A 27,131-nucleotide genomic window follows, 5' to 3' on the forward strand; every position below is an offset into this window, starting at 1 on the left:
ATAATCTGAATACTTTCCTAGGATTAGGTGTAAGTTTAATAGAGTACAAGTTAGAATCAGGCTTTCCAAAGTCCGGAGTCAGAGCGAACATTTCAAAGACTGACGCAAGAGCTCGGAGTTATAATTAATATTTTGTCTATAAAAGAGCACTATTCAAAAATTAAAGATAACACACCTGGAGAGAAGTAATACAGATTTATCGAAAAATTTCAATTCATTTCATTTAAAACTTTAGAAACAACTTTCTATCTGTCAGTAATCGATAGAGAAAAATTGCCATATGAAATTTTCGTATCACTTATCAAATTCATCTTTTTCTATCAAAACTTCAAATATTTTATTTGTAGATTCAGTCGGGTAGGTTTATAAAACATTTGTTCACAATATTTACAAATTATAAAAAGGCCATAAAGTATTTTATAAAAGTTACCGAGAAAAAAAAGTGAATATGTGAGAGGTAATAAAATAGATCAAATGAATAAATGTGAGATACAGAAAGACAAACAAATAACAAATATCAACAAAAAAAAAGGTCACAAAATTTTAAAATAAACAAAAATAATACCAAAATAACTAATACTTCAAATTGTAGGTACACTTTTAAAATTATGGTTGACTTTTTTAATTATCAGTCAAAGATCTCAATTATAAAACTTAATAAAGATAAAAATGAATAAAATCCTTCACATAAAAGGTAGAACAGAAATCAGAAAAATAGGAACAAATTTTGTTAACTGTGAATAGGTTTATGAATGCAATCTGACATCTAAATACTAATTTGTTTTCAGTATATTTTTCCTCATGTCTCCAATTGAGTTTTGTATCTAAAATTCCTTAAATTAAATTACATTATCTGAAATTATGGAATTAAATTACATGTTATGTGTATTTTTATTATTTTTTTTACTCAATTAGACACTTTCCTGTATCAAGAGCACTATCTCAGAAATATGATATATATGTTTTAAAAAAATGTGTCATAAAATTTTAAAAGTGTTCAAGAATTTTATACATATCACAGACATTCCTAACAACGCAAAAATTTAAATATACACATAGTTTTCAAGCGAAACAATTAATTGCTAAATAGCAATGCAGAACCTAAATTATTTTTTTTTTTTATATTTATTCATTTATCAGACAGATCTGATATTTCTTGATCAGAGATTTGAAGATCCTTAAAGTTAAGATCCTCAAATCTTTAACTTTAAAGGTGCACCCACAAATGCTCTTTTTTAAATAAAACACAACAAAAGAAACTCTCCACCATAAAAAAAATAATAATAAGGTACAGTATATGAGATTAACAAAACATTTTGGGGAAAAATTAAGATAAGTTTCACTGAAAAATTTTCGACAACATCAATTAAGAAATAGTGAATTATATTCATAAATATACCTTTTAAAAAAGAATTTGTTTAATATATTTAATTGAATATAAAATGCTGTTTTAGTCGCTTATAAAAATTAAGGCATAGACATGGGTGGATTACTTATATAGAGAAGAAATATTTGAGTATTAGTAGTGAATAATAAAACCATGGGTTAAAAAAACAGAGTCCAAAGGTTTGGTATCAAATACTTCTGGAAGATGTAGAAAATCTTATTAATTTCCACCAGCATTTTAAAATCTATCAAAATGAGGTACAACTTATTATACTTGTGTAAAAAGTTTTGTAGCCATGTTAAAAACAAATTTCAGTTAAAAATAGTGAGCAATTCTAGTTTAATACTGATGATGTGCCTCTACAATATTCAAAGAAAATTACAGTTTGTAATTTGTTTTTACTTAAATTTGAATGTAAAAGTCAAATATTTACTCTTAGATTTTAGCTAGTTGCTATGCTACAACACAAACATGTTGTATAATGAGATATTACCACTTAAAAGAAAAAATTTCATTCAAATTTGTCCACTAGGCAATTATAATTTTGTTAGTAATTTTTTTCTTAATTTGCAATTAATTTGTTACAATAAATACTTTATTATTATTAAATTATAATAGTGGCATTAATTTGATAGAAGTAAAAATACTTTTTGACTAAAATTTCAAAAGTATTGATACAATTTAAGGAAGATTTTAAAAAATATTTAACAATTATTTTTAGCAATTACGTAATTACAATATTTAGCAATTGCATAACTATCAAAAACTACAACTAAATGTAATTACTATGAGATTAAGTAAGGACATTGAAAAAGTTTACTAATAATTTGTATTTTGGAAATGCATTATAATAAATATAACCAATAATATAGTTTGATAACTCTGATATGATATTAACGATTTTTATAAATTTAAATATAATTTTTATAGTTTTCAAACTATAGGCAATTTATTAAAGTGCTTAAAAATAATTTTTAACTCATGGAGAATGTTTAAAACTATTAAACATTTTCACCGAACAGGACTGACTGAAACTAACAGTCTACACAAACGTTTAAAAATATTTGGTGCATAACAACTACAAAACTAACACAAACATAACATTATCAATAATATTTTTGTAACTAATGTTCTACTCTCAACAAAACAACTTGGTTAAAGACATCTAGATTTTTGGACCAAATAATTTGCACTAAGGAACAATGGTTAAAGAAACGGGAGAATGAAATATTTAGGGCATGCCTGCTTGAATAACTAATTATAATCAATGAAATAACTTTTTTTAATTGACAATGATAGTTTTATAAGCTCCATCAGCACAGTTGTTTTCAGATTTAAGCTTGCTAGGTGTCCAATCGCTTTTTAAAGAAAGGTTGAACATCGAGTATGAAGGATCTCCTGTTACTTCTTTTATGACATGCAAGAAGTCTGGCAGACGTTGAATAAACTCCTCCCCTTTAAGTGTTGTGTATGTTTCCAGCAATATCAAGCCATCACACCTTTATCAAGAAAACAAAAGTACAGATATCAAAATTTATGTCGGAAGAAAAATACGGTCGGGCTTCTATTTAACGAACTTTCATTTATTTAGCGATTTTCTTTGAGGAACCGAGAACAGTTTGGAAATTTCTTTGTAGAATAACTTCTAAATAGCAGAGTGAATTTTCTATTTAACGAACTTTTCCTTGCGATCCTTTTTCCCAAAATATTTTAGAACATTTCAATTTGTTAACGCATTTTATGGGGGGAAATGACCTTGAATTGATTTTCGCAGCTACTTAACTTTTAGAAAAAGCAGTAAAATCCCTTTTTGTTTGCATTTCATACAGAAATCCATGCCAAAAATCAATTTACAAGAAAGCATGACAGAAATTTCTAAACTATAGAACTATGATATTACAGATCGTACTATTCGTAACAGTTTTGCTAAAGTTGGATTCTTAGTCAATGCGGAGAATTTGGAAAGTGCAGAGGACAAGGATGATATTCCTTTAGAAGAACTTTTTTAAAAAATACATGGGTACAGCTAAGGGAAAACCATGAAATTAACAATAATGTACTGATCAATGATTTTATTTTTACTGATTCTGAAGCTGCAACCACAAGACACATCAACTGAATCGTATATTTTGGACAGTGTGAAAAATAAAATCAATACAGCAATAAATTATGAGGAAGACTAAGAAGATGAAAACAGAAATGATGAAGATATCACAAAACCTTCATATGATGAAATGTTAAAATCATTCTAACAATTGGATTGTAGATAATAATTTACAAGATAAAGATGCATTAATTGCTATTTTCATTATGTCTAGTGTTTATAAATTGTTGTGCGTATTGCAAGTATTTTAAATGACGATTTTCTATTTAACGAATTTTCCATATAGCGACTTCATTAAATAGAGGTCTGACTGTATATTTGAATTATCATTTCCTAAATATAGAGGTTTTTTTTATTATTAAAATAACTGTGCCAATTTATGCCACCTTTCTTGATTAGCTTATTGTTTATCCACAAAACAATATCCTTTGGTCAAATATATTATGAGGTGTGCACCAAAGAATAGCGTTCTCAACTTTCACGATTTAAATTACATAATCACGAAATTTTCAGTATGAAAAACAAAGGTGACAGACAGAGATGAAAAAAATATAATTTTTATCAATTTTGATATAAAAACAATTCAGTTTTACTGAATATACTAAGATGACAATGTGAATAAAGAAGTAGTTTGTACGCTGCATTTTGCTCTCTATGTCTAACATTAAGATAATCTTTTTTAATACTATTTTTGAACAACATCTTACATACATTTATACAAAATTTTATTACATTCTTCCAAATGGTATGCAAGCCAGGATACAGTTACTTCAAAATCTCCCAGAACATAATTTAAGTTATAAAATACCTGCAAAATTTATAATACTCAAAAAGAAAATAAAGTTGTTAATTTTGAAGCTAAGAACTTTGTTCTCGTATTAGTGACAATTAAATAGCTGAATATAATGTCACAAGGGTCAAAAAAGGCTATTTATGACAATTAAAAAGACACATTAAAAACAACAAAATCAAATCAACTTAAAATTCAAAGTTGTAAGATCTGTATTTATTCGATAATTTCCCTGAAAACTTCTGCTTCTCAGTTAAAGCTGAAAATAAACGAAACTATCATGATTAAATATAATAAAGCTGATAAATTTAAATAATAAATTTTTTTTCACTATTTTTAAATTTCAAAATTAAATATTTCAAAATCAGGATAGCTTCATATTATTTCAATGAACTAGAAGGTTCTTAATTTCAGATTAGTCTCCAACTTTGGATCAAACCTGTAGATAGCATCCAACTTTAAAAACACTGTTGACTTTAAATATTCAAAATGAAAAAAATGAAAAAATCCAAATTAAAATATCTGATTGCTTGAACATGCCACTGTAAAATATAATGTTGAAATTACATTTATTTCGCTGTGTTACAGAGTTGGCACCTGGTGATTTAAGGTTAGTTAGTTGGTTGAAATGTTTCCTAACTTGGGAGCCGAAAAATTCAAAACTAAGCCTAACATAAGAGTAAAACAAAATAAAAGAAGAAATATCAGTGGGGTGGCTTAGAGTTATGGGACCCACACTTATCAGATTAAAGTAAAACACCAGAGAGTCAGATAATGTGAGAAACTAGTCTTAAAACTCTGCCATTACAAACACTTATCTTTAAGAAGTTTTTCAAATGAATGAATCTGCAAAAAGTAATGTAAAACTTAGTGTCTCTGGGGTTTACCTTTACATAAGCCTATTTTTTGTGATTTCAGATCATAATATATAGGTACAGAACAAAAGATAATTCACTTAAAGTAAATGTAGTAACAAAAAAATGCTAGCTTCATTTTTCTTTTAAAAAAAATTGCGAAAAATGTTTTTTTTACCTAGGATGACAGGGAGATTTGTAAATATCCATCTGCATATACATGTTATTTAGCATGAAACTCCTCCTTTTCTTCAATACCTTATGGTGTCTTACATCTCTCTGAGCTAGCATATTCTAAAATAAGAACACGAAAAAAGTTGATTTTTTAAAAATGTTTAAACAATGTTTAAGTTAGAAACAAAGGTGGTCTATTTATCAGAAATATTTTAATACTACAACAAAATAACTAAGAAAAAGTGACTAACTTCTAAACGCTGTTTAAATTTACTAATTGCAATTTAAAATACTTTTTCCATATTAAAAGTACGAAGTAAATATTATGTTAGAAATAAATAAGGAACTGGATTTTATAAATGGTTTTAACTCATTCAACTGGGAAACCAACTATTATCAGAAACAAAACAATTTTTACAATATTCATTTTTCTTAATTTTATTTTTATTTATTCGTGTTAGGAATTATTGAGAAAAATTCACAATTATAAATATCAACAATCAATTAGGAGGCTAAATAATTAATAAACAATTGATTTTCATGTTTAAAAATTATTAATTGTCAGAAAATTTACAGTTACATTGAGAGCAATTATGATGCTAATCATCTTTTGATGTAAATTTAGTAAACAATGAGGTGATACACCAAAAATGATTGCTTTAATTGCTTCAGATATATAAAAAAAAATAGTCTCCAAAATAGCTTACATCCTCTCATTTATTTTTACAGTATTTATATTTTAGCGATGTAAAATAATCCGAATAATGTCTCTTTTTTTAGACATTTACACTTCAAAAAAATATGTACAACAATAATTTAATTTTAAATGTACAAAAAGCAAAAGGTTTTAGTTCAATCTATTGAACATATCATGCTATACCAAGTTATAAGGTTTTCAGGAAATTCTCAAAAAAAAAAAAAAAAAAAAGAGGAAATATATGAAGAAAAAATTTACATGATATGTGTTATGTAAAATTTACATAACACATAATTTAAAATTTACATAAAAAAAACAACACATTATATGTTATGTAAAATTTCCAATAACAATTTACAATATGTTAACGGAAAATTATGCTATACAACAATTTTCCGATAATTGTAAATAATATTAATAAAAATGCTTTAAACACACAGACACTACACTGATATTTTATAATCTGTGCTTAATTTATCAATGCAAAAATAACAAAATATTGAATTGGAATTTTGTCAAAAATTATAAACTATAATGTGTTAAATGAAAAATAATTGGAGTATACAATAACTAATGAGCTTATTTTAATGTGTAACGAAATTTATTTCCCATATAATTATTTTTCTTCAAGAATTGCAGAAATTTTTTGGTCAATAATTAACTATTTATTATTTTTTTTCCATAGCTGCAGACCTTTATACATTTTAAGCATTTTTTTTTCATATTTGAAGTGGTAGTAAAATTTATGCATTCTATTCCTTTATTAAATTTATAACTAACTTGAAATGATTTTGATCACCAATACATGTAAATAAACATATATATAAATGCATGATTATCACATTATGGTGTGTTTAAGCTCTTAAATACAAAGTTTATTTCTGTTTAATAGTTATAATTCAATTTTTCTTTTTACTATCAATAAGGAAAATCATTTTTAGAAAGATTATAAGTATATATGATATATATGACATATATATACAGGGATCTGTCAAGGCCAAATTTACTACCATTTAGCGGTACCTTCACGAATTCAACTTCAGGAAAAACGGTAGTATTGCAAAATACTTTTTCTTAAAATTTTATTTTTTTATCCTGTAAGAAACAATAAATCCATATTTTTACCATGTTTTTGTGTTGATTTTTTAATATAATTTTTAACTTTCTTAAATTATGGCTAAATTTTCACAAAATAGGTTACCTCTCAGAAAACCCTAGAGAGACCCCTGATATAGTAAGATTATAGGTACATTTGATATATATTAATTTCCACAAAATGTATATTTTTCTTATAGAGTTCGATTAATGTTAGTTATTTGCAGCTTCAACAACCCAATTTTTAAGCATTTCTAGCAACACAAAAAAAAATCATAAATTGATTTCTTTAGTAGCCAATGGGTAAAAAAGAGATTTTTCACAAGATTGCAAAATAGTCGTTTTAGCCTAATTTTTGGCGAAAATAGTCACAGTTGGGTGTTTTTTCTTAAGTTGCCAATAGAAAGGGGCTTAGTAGCAAATTAAAAAAAATACACACAAAAAATAAAATAATTAACAAGATGACTAACAATATAATCTCTGTGGGTAATTTGCCTCTTTAGTTCAATGACCTGATTGGAGTCAGAACGCCTCTGAGTATGCAAATAGCTCCAATTTCCTATGCAAGATAAAAAAGAAAAATTTTATACATTTGAAAATTCAACAGGAAATAGAAATGTGAAATGAAATTATAAACAAAAAAAAATCACCCTTTTGACCACGTTTTCGCAGTCTAGCCTGAACTTTGGGATTTGAAGTAACTAAATAGTGATGCACAACTTCAAAATCCTGGTAACGTGGAAATTCCTAAAAAAGAAAAAAAAATAAGAATTTTATCTGATTTACAGAAAAATTTAGTTACCAAAAAGTATTTGCAATCAGACTCCCTGTGGCAGAATTGTCGTGACAATGTCACAGAATGTTGGAGTTTTGGAAGAAAGATTTTTCCTTTGGAAAGTAAAAATATTTTGGTCTTCTTTTCTCCAGAATTTTTTTGAAAGATGTTAATTTTTTCTCTCTTTCTGCAGAATTATATTTTAAAGATACCTTTCTCGCACATTGAAATGGAAAGAAATGCTCATGATTTTTCTGTAAATCAGATAAAATTCAGAGGAAATTCCTAAAAAAGAAAAAAAAGTAAGAATTTTATCCGATTTACAGAAAAATTTAGTTACCAAAAAGTATTTGCAATCAGACTCCCTGTGGCAGAATTGTCGTGACAATGTCACAGAATGTTGGAGTTTTGGCAGAAAGATTTTTCCTTTGGAAAGTAAAAATATTTTGGTCTTCTTTTCTCGAGAATTTTTTTGAAAGATGTTAATTTTTTCTCTCTTTCTGCAGAATTATATTTTAAAGATACCTTTCTCGCACATTGAAATGGAAAGAAATGCTCATGATTTTTCTGTTTTCATTCCAGAAAAAAAGAGAAATTCGGAAATGACTAGCTGGCTTCGACTAGAATTTCAAATAAATAATATGGAGAGAAAAAAATCAGAAATCGCGAAAGTTTAAGAGATAGTTCGGTTTAAGAATGATGTTCTTCCTTTCATTTCCTTAAAGAACACCCTATTTTACACACATTAATAAAAAATATGACTGTAAGCAAGGATTTTTTTACTAACTAAGATTTGTAGCAAAAGAATTAATCATTCAATTACATTTGTCGCTTTTTTTAAAAAATTTGAAATGAAATCTTTTTTTTTGTTGGTTAAAATGAGATCTATTCTATATTTCTAACATAATGTTACACATATAAAAATTTTAAAACACACGTTTGAGTTTTTACTTTACAGCTCCTAAATCGTACTGATTCATAAAAATTATTTAAAAAACTATATAGTTTCATTCTGTTCAAGTAGGGCTTTTCTTTTGTAAACGCAATGCTTTTGTTACTTTAAATTAGTAATTGTTATTATTAAAAGTATCTTGCAGAAAGATATTAGGTAAATGGAAGCTTGTCGCAGAAAGCCTGAAAAAATTCAGTCACAGATCTCAAGACTTAGCTTTTTGAAATTTTGTCTAATTTTTCTACCCAAAAATATTTAATACGAGAAGAACAGATTAGAAAATGAATTCATTGTGGTTTATCAATAAAAATTCATATAAAATAGATCCTTCATTATCAAAATTCTAACATCCAGTATTTTGGTTACATTAAGAGGTTTGAAAACCATAAGAATTAATAATAGAACTAAGTGATGAATTATGCAACAAAAATATTACCTCATCTGAAGCTAAATGACTGACTAGGAACTTAAGCTTATGACTATTTGTGGCCAATCTGTCGCTAGTATCAATACCAATTCTTCTACAGACACTCTAAAAAAATTATCGGTGATTATAGTGTTGTACATTCAGATAACAAAAGTTACTAAAACAGCATTTTTTGGAAAACTTATAATTCAAAATACTGATGAATTAAATAGCTCTGGTAATGACACTTAAATTTAAATCATTAACATAACTATAACTAATTTGTACTAAAAATTACAAGAAATAAATATACAGTGAAAAATTTTACTAAATTTCTTTTAGCAGAAAATCAAATATCAGTCAAGCAAAAACTCTGGAAAAAGTCTCTTTTTTTTCAAAAATGTTAACTTAAATGCCTTTATTTTGCTTTATGAAGAATAATGTAATCTTATTTTTAATAACTGTCATAAACAGTCAAATTAATAAAATATTTTATTACATATACTACTATTTTATATATAGTTTTATATTATTAGTTATACACACCAGGTTATTTTATCAAAGAAAATATCAAAAATCGACTAGTCATTAAGGAGAGATCTTTTTAATGAGATTTGATTTATTAAATTAATGAAAAATGATCATTCACGCTTAGAATTTATATTTAATATAAACAGCATGAATTTTTTAAAAAAACAATACTTAAAAAATGAAACAAAAGTGACTATAGCAAAAAACACATAGATGAATGTACATAAAGTTGATGAAATGCACAAATGAAGGGTTGTGGTTCATTCATGTTGTTTTTTGCGTTAGTCTACATCGACATAGCACAAAATTAACCCAATCCTTTGCTGAATAGAAAGTGACAAAAAAAAATTTCATTGATGTTATGAGGATAAGACTAAAAATTATAGTTATTGTAATGCTATAATTTTTGCTACAACACTGCTACATAAATTAATTTTAAAACTTTAACTCAAGCGATTTCAAAAGAAATTAGAATTCATAGCAAATACTGAATGAAATGCTAAAATCTGATATTTACATGCATTAAGTTGTATTGTATTATTTTTAATTTCACTTCAAACTAAGATGTTATTTTATGCTCATAAAAATTTAAATATTATTTATTATACATATTACAAGCCTTAAAAAATTCAAAAAGCATTTTTAGAGTAAAAACACAATTTTTTTAACAAAAACTTTTATGGACTAACAAAGTAAAATAAGAAAGGTATTTTTAATTATATATTTTTTTTTAATTTTAAGGCACATTCCATAGACAATACAATTTAAATTGTGAAACTGATCTCTCATATCTAATCTCTCCTAAAATATGCATATTTTTAAAACTGCACAATGTGTTGACAAAGTATGAAACAGTTTAAAAAATAAAGTGAAAAAGAGAAGGTGGAGAAAAACATCAAGTATAACAAAGGAAATAAAAAGAGTTTTAAAATGCGATTGAACAAATTTACAAAATAACAGTAGCCATTAAAATTGTAACAAACAGGGATGAGATTAGTCAAAAGGCAAAAAAGCTGAATTTCCACGATTGTAAATTTTACGCAAGCGCAGTCCATTAATAATAAATTCCAGACAGTTTAAGGTAATAAATAATGTGTTGATATACAATTGCGTACTAATCTATTATTATAAAAACGACAACATTGATACCTAACATTTAGTGAAAATAAAAATTACCAATTGAAAAAATAAAGCTGGAAATTATATTTTTCCTCAGTTCACATAAGAGACAATTATTACTTGAAAAACTACTTGGTTTAGCAAATTAAAACTACTGAGAATATACATTAATATTTCATTTCTTTTAATAAATACTGTTATGTGATTTATAGCAAATATATCAGTAATATTACTTTTTAAATTATATTGGAAAAAAAAACTTTAACAATGGACCGAATCATTATGTTCATATTATAGTCTAATCTAACTAGAGCCCTCTGAAACATATCAATAACAGTGAAGTAGAAATATATAGTAACTCCTTAACATACAAAAATTGCTATTTTAGTTTGAAAAATTACATGACAATCAGCAACTGTTTAGATAATTGTTTTTTATTTGATAAGAATTTTGCATTTTATAGCATAAATAACAGCAATTATAAATAAAATTTTGATGATGAGTTAATTAACTCTTTTTCCCCCAAAATTTTTTTTTAATTAAATCCCTTTTTAAGTGATTGCTTTTGTTTGCTATATCTTTTATGTTTGCTATATTTAGTCGTTAGTCCATCTTCAAACATCTTGTGACAAATCCTATTTTTTCTTCTTTGCAAGCACAGAATGTAAGTTTTGAATATATTCCCTTCCAGTTTCTCTGATGTTGTAACACTTACATATACTAATAATCGTCGTTAGAAAAACAGTCACCTTTATAGTAACTAATTTTAAAAAAAATTTACTTCTTACAAGAATCGCGATAGTTGATCTTAAAATTGCGTGAATATGAATAACAATTATGGATTTTGAAATCACATGAATATGAAACTAGATATACGATTTTGAAAATGAGAAAATACAAACTGGGATATAGAATTTTTAAAACGCGTAAATACAAATCACGATTCATAATTTTTAGATCGCGTAAATACGAATCATGATGCGTAATTTTTAGATTGCATAAATAAGAATTATGATGCATAATTTTTAGAATGCGTGAATGCGAATCCCAATGCCTTATTTTAAAATCACGTATAAATACGAAAATCAATGTTTGATATTATAAACCGCATGAGCAAATCAAGACATTGAATTTTAAACTTGCGTGAATACGAATCGCTTCATAGGTTTTTAAAAAGGCGTAAATACGAATCACAACGTACAATATTCAAATCGCGTGAATAAGAATCTCAACACGCAAATATGAAAAGCTATGTTTGATATTAAAATCGTGTGAATAAGAATCGAGATATTGGCAGATTCCAGGCTTGGGACCTCTAAAAGGCTTGTCAGAAACAGCGTCGTCTGAACTACAAAAATCGGATCTATCTGGAGGGCGGGTAAAAAATTCGGAAAATCTTATCCGCTGCGAGTAAAAGGGGAGAAAATAGCTAAAATAAGTAAAAATGAGAAAGGATTGGTAGTTATGTAGTTTGAATTTTCTGTTTCTCTTTGAAAACGGGTGAATTTTCTGAAAAAGCGGAATACTTATAAAAAAAAGTGAAATTTTTAGAAAAATCTGAATTTTTGATAAAAAAGCTGAAATTCAAGAGATAAAAGTGAAAAAAGCGGAAATCAGCTAAAAAGCGGAAAAATCTCATCCCTGAACAAATAAATAATGAATAGAAAGATCAGAAATTGCAATATAAAACAAGAAACCTACAGTTTTCAAACAAAGAAACAACAACGAAAATTGAAACATAATCAGTAAAAATATAAAACATTCAAATCAGACAAAACATAGGAAATTTGATACATAATCAGTAAAAACATAAGCCATTTGAAACAACCAATAGCAGAACATGACATTTCAAAATAAACTAAATGTTTGAAATAAAGCAAATGTCTGGCATATAGATCTGATTTACCTGAATTGAAAAACATTATTATTTTGATGGTAATAGATTATTTTAAAGACTGCTGTGATTTAGAAGCCTTGTTACCTTTTTTTTATTAATTTGTAAATACAAACACTCATGAGTTTTCTAAGATAAGTCCATGTTCATAAGGTGGCCCTTTAAAAGCCATAATTTACCATGTAAATTGGCTACATATTATAATATCAGTGATGAAATACAAAACAATGAAAATTAATGCTCAAATATGAATATCTACTCACAGATATCAATCGTCTTAGTTTAGTGTCAAAATCAGTTGAATTATCAATAACATCAATATATGGATGCCCAACCCATGCCTAAAAGTAAAAAAATTAAGGATTAATCTTAGAATAATCAATACACTCATACAGTTTTACTCAATTATCAACAGTTACCTCGGCTGCTCTTGAATCTCTAACTCTAGCTAGTTCAATACCTTCAGTACGACAGCTGTTATCTTCCAGATTATAAAATTCTTCAGCTCCATCAGCAGCTGTAATCTAAAAAATAAAATAAAAATTCAAGTATTTAATTCGTAAGCCTTTGTAGAATTATTTAAGAAGCAGCTTGGGGAAACTTAAAGTACGATTTAGAAGTTCAAGATTTAGTAAGAAAGAAATTTCGAAGTTTTAGATTTAGTAAGAAAAAAATTTCAAAGTTTTAGATTCCCTGTAGCAGGGCTCGAAAACCACCCGTCCTCAGCAGTCAAAAATTCCCCGCGGACAACAAATTTCTTGAATCTGACGTCCGCATGGACAGCCATTTTCCCGTTAATGTTCGTGATGCATTTTCAATTTTTGTTATCTTACAAGAGTCTAGCGCCTCACTTCTAAAATGACCCTCTAATCTCGAAATACAGCAACATACTGTGTATGGTGGAATTGATGTTTTCTCTGTCGGTGAGTACTGCAGCGGTTTAAAGGGGCTTTTCAGCAATAAACTTACAAAAAAAAACACATTACGTACTGGTCTTAAACAAGAAGCATTAAACGCAATCATGAACATCTACCTAAATGGAAAACCCCTTTCAGATGTCTGTGCAGAAACCTCTGTAAATCATTGGCTTGTGGAACAGGCAAACCTCATATTTGATTCATTTAAAAAAACGCAGTACCCTCGGATAAATTGACATTCCAGAACTTGACCTTTGTCATTTAAATTATTTCATAAAAGAAATACTAAGTTACTATTAGTTGCCTAGTATTTCTTTTATTACTGTATAATGTAATCCTAGTATTTGTAATCCTAGTAACTACTAATTCATTGTGCAATTTATATAAATGTTTGAATAAAATAAGAGAAAATTATATTTTTATTTATTTAGAAGATACGGGTTAGTTTCAAAGGAGGACGGGTACATTGTTGGACAAGCCGTCCTCGGGGACGGGCAAAATTTCTGAGTTTTTTCGAGCCCTGCCCTGTAGGATTTAATTTGGCTCAAGCACATTTAGCTTTTAAAGTGTCATTTGTCACATGAAAGCAGGCTTAATTCATAATATTATTAAAGGCATAATAATTAACAATTAAATTTAATTTTAAATTACTTTGCAATGTATCATACTTACATCAACATTGCTAAATTGTTAAAATAAATAATGCAACACAATATTGCGCTAGTAGAACAAACTTATTTAATAAAGATGATAAGAACAAGAATATGAGCCGAAGTAGAAGATTTAGCACAAAGTGTACAATACAAAAAATTTAAAATAAATAAATAAATAAAATAGAATTTATTGTTTGTTTTTTTAAAATTATGCCGGCCATCGTCTTCTCAGATATAAGGTGTCTTGCAGTCCAATACAATAGTGAAGTAGCTCCAGAAGATGAGAGGGAGAATTTATTATAAATCTCTCACAAATTTAATTCTTATACGAAAATGTATTTCAAAAAATACATTTCCATGACAAATATATACTTTGTTAAAAAAAAATGAAAGTGATATCTTTATCTTTAATGAAAAAAAATAAGAATCATTTTAATTAATATAAAGGAAATATCTGCAGATTTTTCAAGGAAAATCTTCAGTGGCGTAGTATTTGTTAAAAAGTGAAACAGATGATGACAATTTAAAACTTTTACGGAAAGATTTATATTTGTTAAGGAATAGCGATTGCAAAAATAGCAATTGGTAAATCACACGGACTTATATATTGATTGAAATTGACTTTAATTGTTGTCTATTTGTTATTTTTATTGAATAAAGATGTTTTAATATGTTTACCTTAAAGACCTATTATTCGGAAAAATCTATTTCCCGGTCTTGCCAAAGTCCCGACGATTCCGGATATGGGACTTTCCACTATATACAATTTTAATAAAGAACTCAAATAAGAATAAAGTTCTACAATAATAAGCAAGACAATAAGACAAAATACAAATTATAAATCAATATACAAATTCTTTGAAGAAATAAAAGACAATTTCATATATTTCTTTACAAATGCATAAAGATAAATCTTATCTTACCAAATGAGTAACTTGATTGTATCGGTTATCTCTTAACTGTACAGCATTCCAACCGTTTGCAGAGAGCATCTTTTCCCACACTTCTTTAGGTATAACTTTAAAAGAATACTTTGATAAATATATGAAACACACATTGGAAAAGATATAAGTGTTACAAATAAACTAGTTAAAAAATTAATTGAATAAATTTAAGCCATTTCTTTTTAATATCATTAAAAAGTGAATCTAACTAAATCATATTATTTAGGGCAAAAATGTTAAGAATGAGTTATTTTTGAGCTATGTATAAATTATTTTGGGGGGAAAGTACTCAAAAATCACTTATACTAAGTCACTTTGCAAACTACATATTTTTTAGACCTAAGAATTTTGTGATAAAATACAAATACAATCAACAACAAAAAAAAATTTTTAAATATTTTTTGATTTAATGATTGAATTTTCACACACTAAAACCAGGGATGAGAGCAGTCAGAAAGTAAAAAAGAGGAAATCCAAAAATGAATATATATATAACTTTTATAATTACTCAGATATTTTTAAAAATTATGATTTTTGGAAGCATTTAGGAGAAAAAGTCTTTTTTTCTTCATTTGGAAAAGAAAGCATTGTTCGAAAAAATATTTCTCTAATTTAGTTACATAGAAAATATTGTAATATATCATGAAAAAACTTATATCTTCTAATGATATATTGCAATTTTAAGAATCCTGATATCGCCCAGTACTAGTATCACCCAGTAAGAAACTAACATAGAAAAACTTTGAGAAGCTAGAAGTGCACCTGGCCAATGAAAAAGAAAATTTATAAAACTATTATATTCAGCACTGCTACGAACAAGAATTTTTTTACTTACTTATCAAAATCTAGCTATACACATAATACTAGCAAATCCAGCTATACATACAGTAAATTCATCTTTAAATCGAATGGATGTTTGTTACTAGTTATCAATTCAGTTCAAAACTAAGCACTTACATTATTTACAATTCATAGAAAGGTAACTTATGTTCCACAAAAAATGCATTATGCGGAATACAAATTTCCTGATACTCATATTCCAATAATGAATTTATTTCAATCTTTTCATCCATTTATCATGTTTTCTTTTCTTTTTTTAAAATTTTTTTTCCTTTGTTTAAAACAGCTCTTTCAAGCCATTTTCATAAACAAAGGCGTAGCCAATTTATTCAACAAAAAATAAGCACTTTTCAAGCACTCAAAAAATATTTTTAAGCACTTTAAAAAAATATAATTAGGCAGGGTTGGAAAGTTTTGGACAATTGATGGTTTTATCAGGGGCAGATTAAGCGTACGCGGAGCCCTAGGCCATTCAAATTTTTGGGTCCCTTAGATTCCATTTTTATCTCATATATTTTTTATTTATTCAAATATAAAAGTATTTATATATCCTTATTTTCATTTAAGAAAACATATGTAAAATAAATAATAATAAATTAAATTTTACTTTACATAATTAAATTAGAACTAAAAAATAATCATAACATTTTGAAAAAACATTGTTTTTCCTAATTTTTTTAAATTTATTGTAAAAAAAAATCCATTTTATGGGGCCCCAGGCCATGGCCTAATTGGTAATCCGGCCCTGGGTTTTATCTTGTTTTAACCGCCATGTCAAAAATCATGAAATTTTGAATCATGTGAAACAAATGGTGTTTTCATTCGCTACGGACTGAGAATGCGCCGAAATAGATTGGGGTTGAATTAATTGTGAAAATGTTGAATCGAACAATGTGAACTGTGTCTTTTTGCATAATTCGAAGCAAAAATCAACATAGTAATTTTTATATAGTTTTACATAGTATTTCAACATAGTTATTTCATAAGGAGTAAAAAAAAACAAATTTTTAAAAGGAGTATTTTTAAACCCAGTAAAAAAATTTTAAGGAGTAGAAATCAAATCCTAAGTGTGAATTACACATTTATATGTGTATTGGTAAACTCTAATGGGCGGGTATTAGTACTGGAATAAATATCATTTTTTTTCCATAGANGGAAAAATCTCATTTTGAAAAAGGGAAAATTAAGCACTTTTTAAAAACACCCAATGAAAAAAGCACTTTCAAGGGCATTCATTAACGCGCCAATTAACACCTTTAATGGAGGCATAAAAAACGTATCCTTAGAGAAAAAAAAATAATGACAGGTCACTCCATCGCTTCAAAGATGGCATTTTGGATTTTATTCTATTTGCAGTTGCACAATCTCTTTCAAAAGTGGCTGCAGTCATTGGCACTGTTAGAGCAACAGCAATTAATTTACTAAATTCAGAACAAATTAAAAGGGTGTGTGTAACTCACTCTACTTTCATTGGTTTATTTCCTAGGGATTATTTTTTTCATAAGGAGTAAAAAAAAACAAATTTTTTAAAAGGAGTATTTTTAAACCCAGTAAAAATTTTTCAAGGAGTAGAAATCAAATCCTAAGTGTGAATTACACATTTATATGTGTATTGGTAAACTCTAATGGGCGGGTATTAGTACTGGAATAAATATCATTTTTTTTCCATAGATAACAAAAAAATATAATGTCAAACTTTAATGCAAGCAATTTAATGAATTATAGAGAACGTTAATGAAAAAATAAAAGAGAAAAAAAGTTTATGGCTAATGGAAATAAATTAATCATAGAGAAGATTAAAGTTATATAATTACAAGCAGCTGCATCCATAGTGCCTCGGTCACATATTACCAAGCANTTCGACGTCAAAAACCCAACTCTGTAGAGAACGTAATGAAAAAATAAAAGAGAAAAAAAGTTTATGGCTAATGGAAATAAATTAATCATAGAGAAGATTAAAGTTATATAATTACAAGCAGCTGCATCCATAGTGCCTCGGTCACATATTACCAAGCAGTTTCGATCGCATGTCTCTGCTAAGGAAAAATATGTTTCTTCCATTGCCATCATAGTTTTCAGCAAATTTTCTTGAAATTTTTCAGCTTTAAAAAGAAATTTTTAGAAATTAGAGGATTGAAATATTTTAAAGTATCTATTAAACTTAAGTTATATATTCAAACTACAGCAGTGCAATGAATACCTTTTCATAAATATCTATTTTTCTAAAATATCAAAAATGAGTTAAAACTACAAAACATACAACAAAAAAAATTACATATTATGTTCAAACTACAATTTCATACAACTTTTCAAATAAAAATTAAGAAAATATAAATAAAATTTGGATAAAATAGCAATGTGTAATTATGTTAAGCACAAATATGTAAAATATACACAAATAAAACAAGAAGTATAATAAGCATGCTATATTATTAAATCACCTGGTGTAAGTCTGAATTTAGAACTTTTTTTAGAACATTTTTCAGTTCTAACTAAAAAATAAAAATAGATTACAAATAAAGTTAAATACTACAAAATGCAATGTCAAAAGTGTGAAAATAAAAATAATCAAGAACAATAGCCACTAAAAAAATAAACAAAAGCAAAGTAAAAAGTAAAGGAAAAAGCCACAAAACATATTAAAAACAGAATAGAAATTAGCGAAATGGTTAGACAATATTTAAAGCATACCCTCACTGGGAGTTAAATCTGGAAAACGTACACCCCCACTGGAAAAGAGCAAGAATTCTTAGAAGTGAAATAGAACAAATATGCTTTTTAACATACAATAAACAAATATGCTTTTTAAGAGATACAGTAAACAAATATACTTTTTAAGATACAGTAAACAAATATACTTTTTAAGAGATACAATAAACAAATATACTTTTTAAGAGATACAATAAACAAACATGGTTCTTGATAGAATATCTACCCATTTTTGACTGAAAAATGATTCTAAAGCTTATGTCTATGTTAGCTCTAATGTCTTAATTTAAAAAAAAAATTGGGTGACTGCTTGTTGCAAACAAAATGTACACCAGTATTACACAGAGAATATTACTAATATGTTTTAAAATAAAGAACTGGTATGAAATTACAATAGAAATTGTATGTACGTCAGTAATATGTTAATTTATACTAAACCACAAAATTAATCACTTTAAATAAATAAAATTAGTAGAAATAATTTAATGTAGAATAAGCGAGTTTCAATTACTATTTGTAACATACAGAGTTGAGTAATAAATGCTTTGTCTAGAAAAGTGTCAGCACCAAATTTTTTGCAACATCAGTCGGAAATAGGGAACTATTAAGTTAAAAACAAGAATTAAACAATACTAATCTTATACAATTTAAGTAAAGAAATCATATATTCTTTCCCGAGACTACCACCAAAGATAATAATTTTACTTAATACTTTGTCTGAAGTATAATTGAAGTTAAATTTAAATTATAAATATATATTTGTATGAAAATATAGTTAAATTACACAAAAATACTTATGACTAAAAGAAACACCTTAATGCACCAGTTGTAGTTACTTTAGCTCTATAAAAAAAATTTCTCTTTTCGAATATTTCTTATGCATGATAAAAAAATTTTATCAAAGTTTTGTTTTTATAAAAATTTAACCTATTGAACTACAACATTTCTCCCACATTAAAAGCAAATTTTAGCCACTTTTTTTGTATAAAGATAATTGCTAGTTAGCAAAATTAATTTAAGTTGGGCCTATCAAAATCAAAACAAAAATTTTTGAACAAGCATTGGTGTTTTAATTAAAAAGTCAACAAATCAATTTAAATCATAAATTAATAACAATTTTCTTTTTCATATACACTAAAACTTCTAACCTTTGAATTTGGTACCATTTACAATTAATGTTTCATGGAACTGTATTTAGTAGTTAAATTATAATCCCAAACCATTCAAAAAACTAAACATTTTCTAAATGAAGTAATTGTGTGGGATTGGACTGGATCTTGAACAATTTATATCAAATTATCACTCATAATTAGTGAGGGAAACAATTTAGTAAGGAGTTAATATAAATAGTATAATTAGCTTTGTAATAAGGAAGGATGGTATTAACGACTGTCAATACGTTGCTTAACTATTTTTATAGAGACATAAGATTCTAAAAAAGCTACTTTTAGGGTAAAATTGTGCCTTTCAAAACAGAAACAAATATTCAAAGGCTCATGAAGAGTTATTTTTCTTGAATACAGAATAAAAAAAATTGAGTAATTAAAAAAATATAGTTTGTCATGAGTGCAATAAGAACANACTATTTAATAAATAAAAATATTTTCACAGTAAAATTTATGAGCACTAAATGAAAAAACCCAATTTTCCCCGGGTTTTTTCAAATAAAACCCAATTTTCCCCGGGTTTTTTCAATAAAACCCAGGCGGGTTGGGTTTTTTCAAAAATCCCCGGGTTTTTTCAAACCCTGCATGAGTGCAATAAGAACATCAATTAATTTTTGCATTTTCATAAAGATACCCTAAGAATTTTTTTAAATCTAAAATCCTGACAATTTTGTTAAAAAAATTTCTCATGAAGTGTAAAGAAAACTATTTTATAACATTAATATTATAATCTTCTATTATATATATGATTTTAAAATGTTTTTTTAAACTACAATATTTAATTTTTCTTGATTAAATTTATGAATTATTCCCTCCTTTCCCCTGTGAATCATTCAAGATAGAAGAAGCCAACAATGTAAGCTGCTATGGGCATCCATCAATAAGAAGCTTTACCCGTATAATTAGAAAGAATCTACTAATAAAGAGACAGAATCAAGAAATACATCAAAAAGTTAAATTATTTTTAAATTTTTTCAGTGTTAAAATTTCAGTTTCAAAAATGGCGAAAAATGAACAATTATGCAGTATTACTTTTGTATTTCAGACAATAGAGGAATTTACCTGGAAAAAATAGTAAGATATTTTTATTTCCTACGCATTTATGTTTTCTGGGGTGTTGAACATGAATCTGCATTTTACGACCAAAAATTTTTTTAAAAAATATTTTCTGCAGGAAAAATCCTTATTATTTTTTTTAAAATATAACTCTTTGATTTAAGAAAGAAAATTTCTGATGGCTATGACAGCTAGAAAAAATTTCCTATAAATTTTATACCTACTATGCCCCTAAAGCAATAAATCAAAGAATTATGAATATGAGAATAATGACTGCGACAATAGAATGCCTCTCACACTGATTCAATTGACAAAAGTAATTAATAAAAGTTTGGAATTTTATAAAAATTCTTTTGTGGGATCTAGTAACCCTCCAGAATTTTAGTATTTCCACCCAATAGAGAAAACTCCCCTTCTACTAATAATCATAATTTTCCTTAAGCGTTCTTAAAAATATACTTTTTAATGTCTCTTCCATTTTTTAATTTCCCCCAACAAAACCAGCAGACTCATCGGCATCATAAAAGAGCTGAAGGACCTCCTCACACAATGATGCAGTCCTCAGAAAAAATTTACTCGTGAAATGTGGATTCATTTTTAACACTCCACAAGAAACATAAATACACAAAAAATAGAAAGTCACACCAAATTTTCCAGGTAACATACATTTTTTAGCTTTATTGCCTGGACTGTTAGACATTAAAAAAATTCAATAATAATAACATTATACTAAAACAAGTTTTAAAAACTTACTTTAATAAGACAGTTGCAGCCTCCGGCACTCGATACACCTGAAATATTTAAAATTATTAATTCATTTTTTATTACTCTCGTAGCCAAAATTACAAATTAAAATAACCAAAAATATTGATACAGTACATACAATTCATGCAATTGTGATAATAAATTAATTAAATGTTACAAAGGAAATCATAATGGTTAATCAGCTTTCACGTAAAATGCATTGAACAGGGTGCATAGCCAGATAATTCAACAAAAGATAAGCATCTTTTAAGTATTTTTTAAGCACTCAAAAAATATTTTTAATCACTTTCCAAAAAAAAAAAATAATAATCATAATTAGGATCTGTGCAGTAATAAAAACTATTTTTTCCTATCGTTTAAAGTTCTTAATTTATAAACATAGAATTCAAAAACATTTTCAAAGACTTTACATAATTATGATAAAATAACTAGTTTCTGATAAATATTGCAGAAAAAAGTGCGAAAATCGCGCTTTTTTTGTAATTTAGAACGACAATTGATACAGCAAAGAAAAAATCTCTTTTTTAAAAGATAGAAAATTAAGTCCTTTTTACAAACCTTGAATGAAAAAAAGAATTTATCTATAAAATATACTGAAGCTTTCAAGATTTGTCGAATGAACTTTAGAGCAGCAATTATTAATTGATAAATAATGTGATCAGTGTTTTCACTACAGCGCGAGAATCTTGCATACTCGCATTAAAAAATTATTATCGCGAGAAATTCGCGCATTCTATAAACCAATCTCAAAATTCGTGAATTTCTTGCATTTTGAAAAAAAAATTCTCATTGCACCATTTAGAATGAAATTCGTTTCACTTTCCTTACTGGATCTTTCATTATTTTCAACATCTGCCCCATTATCTAGCTTCCCTATTTACCAGTATTGTTCAGAACCGTTAAGAACAACAGAACACCATCCCTCGGAACCTCTTTCAGAACGCATTTCTCTGTAACCACGTGTTTACCGTAGGTAAGGTTTCTCCATGTAAGAAGTTCAAATTTTTTGCGTATTAATTAAGATGGACAAATACCTTGTAAAGGCAATATCTTCTACTCCGAAACGGACAAATGAAAATGAAACAAATGTGGGTAGAAACGATCAAAACGAAACAAACACGCATTTGAGCAACCTAATGAGAATAGCTGATGAAAAAGTAGATGTAGAACATTTTCCATATGATGATGCAAAAAAAGTATTCAATGCTTTAAAAATTAGAAGATGTTAAAAATGTATTATAATTAAAGAAATGATTTTTTTTTCAAGTCTCTTTGTGTTTTTTTTTTTTATTTTAATTTTTGAAATCTCACTTAACTTTTTGAAATCTCACCCTGTTTTTGAGAAAGGGTGAGAAATTCTCACCCATTTTTTTTCTGCGATGAAAACACTGGTGATGATATACCTAAATGAAAGTATCTTGAAAATTACAAAAAATACATGTAAATTAAAAAAATAATCTTCTAAATTTCATGGATGCTTTCAGTAAAATGACTTTAAATTCACAGAAATAATAACAATGCAATTTATTGGTCAATGTATGTAGCTATGAATATGCCGATCTAATTGTACAATTAACATATCTCTTCATCTCTTTAAAGTACATAAATAAAACACATTTAATTATGTTTAAATTATCTATAGGTTACCAATAAAACAGACATTAAACATAGATTCATTTTATACAAATTTTACAGTAAGATGAAGGGAAAAAGGCTATTGATATAAAAAGATACAAAAATTTAAAATTAAATGTGACACTTGTAACAATTCTTCACCTTCCATCCAAGATTTTCAAAAAAAGTACATAGCCTAGCCTGGCCAGTTGTTTTGCCACTACAAGGTCCTAAAATACATAATTAAGAAAATATTACTAAATACTGCATAGTATATACAAATAATAATATTCCTAAAAAAATGAACACCTTGATTAATTAACATAAATAATAAATTATTAAAAGGCTCTTACAAATAAAAGCTTTATTGCAATAGATTCTCGAGTTTACAAACAATTAAAACAACATAGCTACACTTTTTAATGCAAGAATAATATAACATCTACTATATATTCTGGTATATAAGTTGACTTTTCCAAAACACAAACATTTTATGAAAATCAGGGTGTTAACTTATAAATCGGTAATAAAGTTGAACATTCATTGAAAGCAGGGGTGATTGTAAGCCCAAGTCAAAATTCCGGAAAAATTCTTGAGTATAAAAAAAAAAAAAGTTTAAATCGAATAATTCGAAAAAAAATTTAACAAGGTTTTTTTCCTTTTTCTCAACATTTCTTAGTTTACTTAAAATATATTTAAAATTTTACACATATTTTTGAAAGACCTGGAGAAGTAATTGAAGTTTACAAATATGTCTTTCGTTCTTGAGTTTATAATTATAATAACTATTTACTGATAAAAAATGAATATTAATCTTGAATATAAGCTTATAAAGTATCCGGCTCTCCCATACAAATAAATAAAACAAACTGTGTTTTTAAGTTCCACCTTTGAAAATTTGATTTCCGGAAACTTTTGTGATCAACGACTTTTTTTAACGTCTAAACCTTCGATCTCTGGAAACTTCCGGATCATAGTTAGCGAAAAATCCGGAAATCCGGACTTTTTCCGGAGCACAATCAGCCCTGTTGATAGTGAAATATTGATGCATCAAAAACAATGAGATAGATATAAATAACTCTGTATAAATGTACCCCTTCCAAAAACTATTTTTAATACATTACATACACTTTGTCTTAATCACTTTGTATTTAAGTACATATAGAGAGCTCAATTTTGTATTATTTGTACAGATAGAGAGTTCAGTTTTGTATTATTTGTACATATAGAGGTTTTATTTTAGAAACAATTTGAAGAAAAGGAACAAAATTAAAAATGAGAAAAGTTACGTAAATTTATTAAAATAGTTCAAAAAATGTAAAACAGTGAAATTTTTTAAAACACACCATAAAGCTACACATTTAAATATTCCAGAACATCATATGTCTTGAATTCAATAACATTAGCAGTTTTACTCCTAGGGAAAACTCTGTGAAATACAAACTATGTTGAAGATATTTTTGTATCTGTAACTGTTTGCACCTAACTAGCAAAAAAGATTTTTTTTAAAAATTGAAGTTGGCTAAGGGGCAACTATGAATATCACATTTTGAATTAGTCAGTTTCTGAGTTGGTTTTTTTTATTTAATAGTGAACCACTGTCCAGAAGTTGCTGAAACTTGGCGTTAATTTTGGCATAGATATTGAATGCATTACGCAAATTTTCCCACCAGAACTGCTGTTCGCGAAACATTTGTCACCATCTCAGAACATTTTTTTACTATTACTAAAAAAGGAATAAAAACTAATCTGCCTCTTCAAAGAAAGCTTGCCTTTTTCATTTTAAAATTAAACATTCAGATTCATATTTAAACATCTTTAAAATTAAATGTTGAGATTCGCACTCGCGTGATATTAAAATCACACATTGAGATTCATATTCATACAATTTAATTAAATAAAATCTGGCAACAATATTTTTATTAAAATAATGTTTCCTACAGAAACTTTTTTTCTCACTTAAATTTCAGAAATTTTTTCAATTACTTAAAAAGTGTTTTGCATATAACATTTTGGACTTCTATTTTCAGCTTTTTTAGTATTTCACCAAACTCATCCCTGTGATATCAATCAATACTATAAAAATTATACATTTTTAAAAAAATCAGTCATTTTCAAACTATTTTAGCCAAAATGGGAAGTCAACAAAAGATTGAAAATAACGGTTACAAGAGTTAATCAATGAGTACAGAAAGTTTAATTGAGATTTTGTGTTTCGTTTGTTTGAGATGTTGAGAAAGTTTTTTCATTTTATCTTAACTCTGCTTCCCACTGTGGTATAAAAAGAAAAGTTCGTTTCTATACCTATATTAATTTCAGTAAGAATAAAAAAGAATTATCGCACAGCTCAATAACATATGGGTTTTAATTTGTCTAAGTTTGTTAGCATACATCATAACAAATGTTCATCATTACAATTTGATGAAATTAATTTTTGTATCAATGTAATATAAAATAGATAATCTAGAGTGAATATTCTGTTTTTTCTTTCTCACAGATTCAATTTTTTTTTTATTTAACTCTTTCTACTAAGTAACAAATAATAGTATCAATACCCTTCTTCAAAATAGAGGTAAAATAATAGCTAAACGTATCGATAGTCATTAATATTTATTCCCTCCTGAAGGCCAAACTATGGGTAGATTTCCGTAGTGAGCCAAGTCTTGGATACTTCCACAGTGGCCCACAAAAAACTTGGGGAAAAAGAAAAGAAAAAAAAACACAGGCAATCAATTTGAAGGGTATAAGTCATAGCCTTATAAGTCATACACCTGACGTAGTATAAGTTGTATGTATTTTTTTAATAAAATTTACTAGTTTAAAATCCATTTGGTGCCTTGGCGATTTGTGATCGATTGTGGTATATGCCACAATAAATCACAAAATGGAAATATTCCACAACTACTGTTGACACTAGTGATGCCTCATTATCTACGTTAACAGATACTTAATATACTATAACTAAGGTAAATGTCAGTTTTTATAGCTCTCGAAACACAATATTATAGTATCTACCCAAGTCATCTGCTGTAACCTTAAGACACTACAACAGATATATTAGGCGATTATCTTAATTGGTACAAGCACATTAAATAAATGTAGTTCGACTCTAAGAAAACAACAATGCAGGTTTAAAATTAACAGTTGAAAAATACAAAATCGCATAACCTTGTAATTTAATATCTTCATTTACATTCTAACCTTAAACTTCATAAGATACAGAGATAGCTGAAAAAATATATTTAACACTATTGAATTAAAAGAATACCAATAACAATTGGAAATTGAAAACATTAGTGAAAATGAAAACCCCTATGTGCACAAAACCCTTATGTGATTAATGATGTAAAGAAAACAATAAAATATATGCTACAGTTAAATAATATGAATAAATAGCAATTAAAAGAGTGATACACATCTCTTTTGAACATTTGTTTAATTCAGTTTACACAGATAAAGAAAATGCTCGATATAAAAAATGGAAGGTCTTTAATTGTAGTACCTCCAGTTAAGACTAGCCGATACACCGTTTTTTCTTTCTTTTCCGGATCAAGTGTCATTATCAAATGATTGTTGAGTCGATACTATACATTTATTTATTAACACCCTTAGTTTTGTAATATTTTAGTGCTCATTTGTTTATGCAGAAACGTGTTTATGTTCGCGCAAAATAATATTCCGGTTATGTT

At 26.9% G+C, this 27,131-nt stretch overlaps 1 protein-coding gene across 2 annotated transcripts; it reads right to left on the reverse strand.

The window, feature by feature from the left end:
- Positions 1-888: 888 nt before the first annotated feature.
- On the reverse strand, positions 889-27,131 carry LOC107453686 (TRPL translocation defect 14). Of its 2 annotated transcripts, XM_043043724.2 has the most exons (14): positions 26,945-27,131; positions 23,605-23,672; positions 21,817-21,854; positions 18,824-18,861; positions 18,574-18,624; positions 18,106-18,234; positions 15,272-15,366; positions 13,198-13,302; positions 13,042-13,119; positions 9,265-9,360; positions 7,752-7,848; positions 7,572-7,660; positions 5,314-5,429; positions 889-2,886 (listed from the first exon to the last, which is right to left on the reverse strand). In XM_043043724.2, the coding sequence occupies exons 1-14, from the start codon at positions 27,000-27,002 to the stop codon at positions 2,670-2,672; spliced, it is 1,275 nt and encodes a 424-aa protein (XP_042899658.1). In that variant the 5' UTR covers positions 27,003-27,131; the 3' UTR covers positions 889-2,669. The 2 variants fall into 2 exon arrangements, with proteins under 2 accessions (XP_042899658.1, XP_042899659.1); XM_043043725.2 differs by lacking the exon at positions 18,574-18,624 and having other exon boundaries at positions 26,945-27,130.

This window comes from Parasteatoda tepidariorum, chromosome 2 (genome assembly GCF_043381705.1).
Source record: "Parasteatoda tepidariorum isolate YZ-2023 chromosome 2, CAS_Ptep_4.0, whole genome shotgun sequence".
Classification (NCBI taxonomy): domain Eukaryota; kingdom Metazoa; phylum Arthropoda; class Arachnida; order Araneae; family Theridiidae; genus Parasteatoda; species Parasteatoda tepidariorum.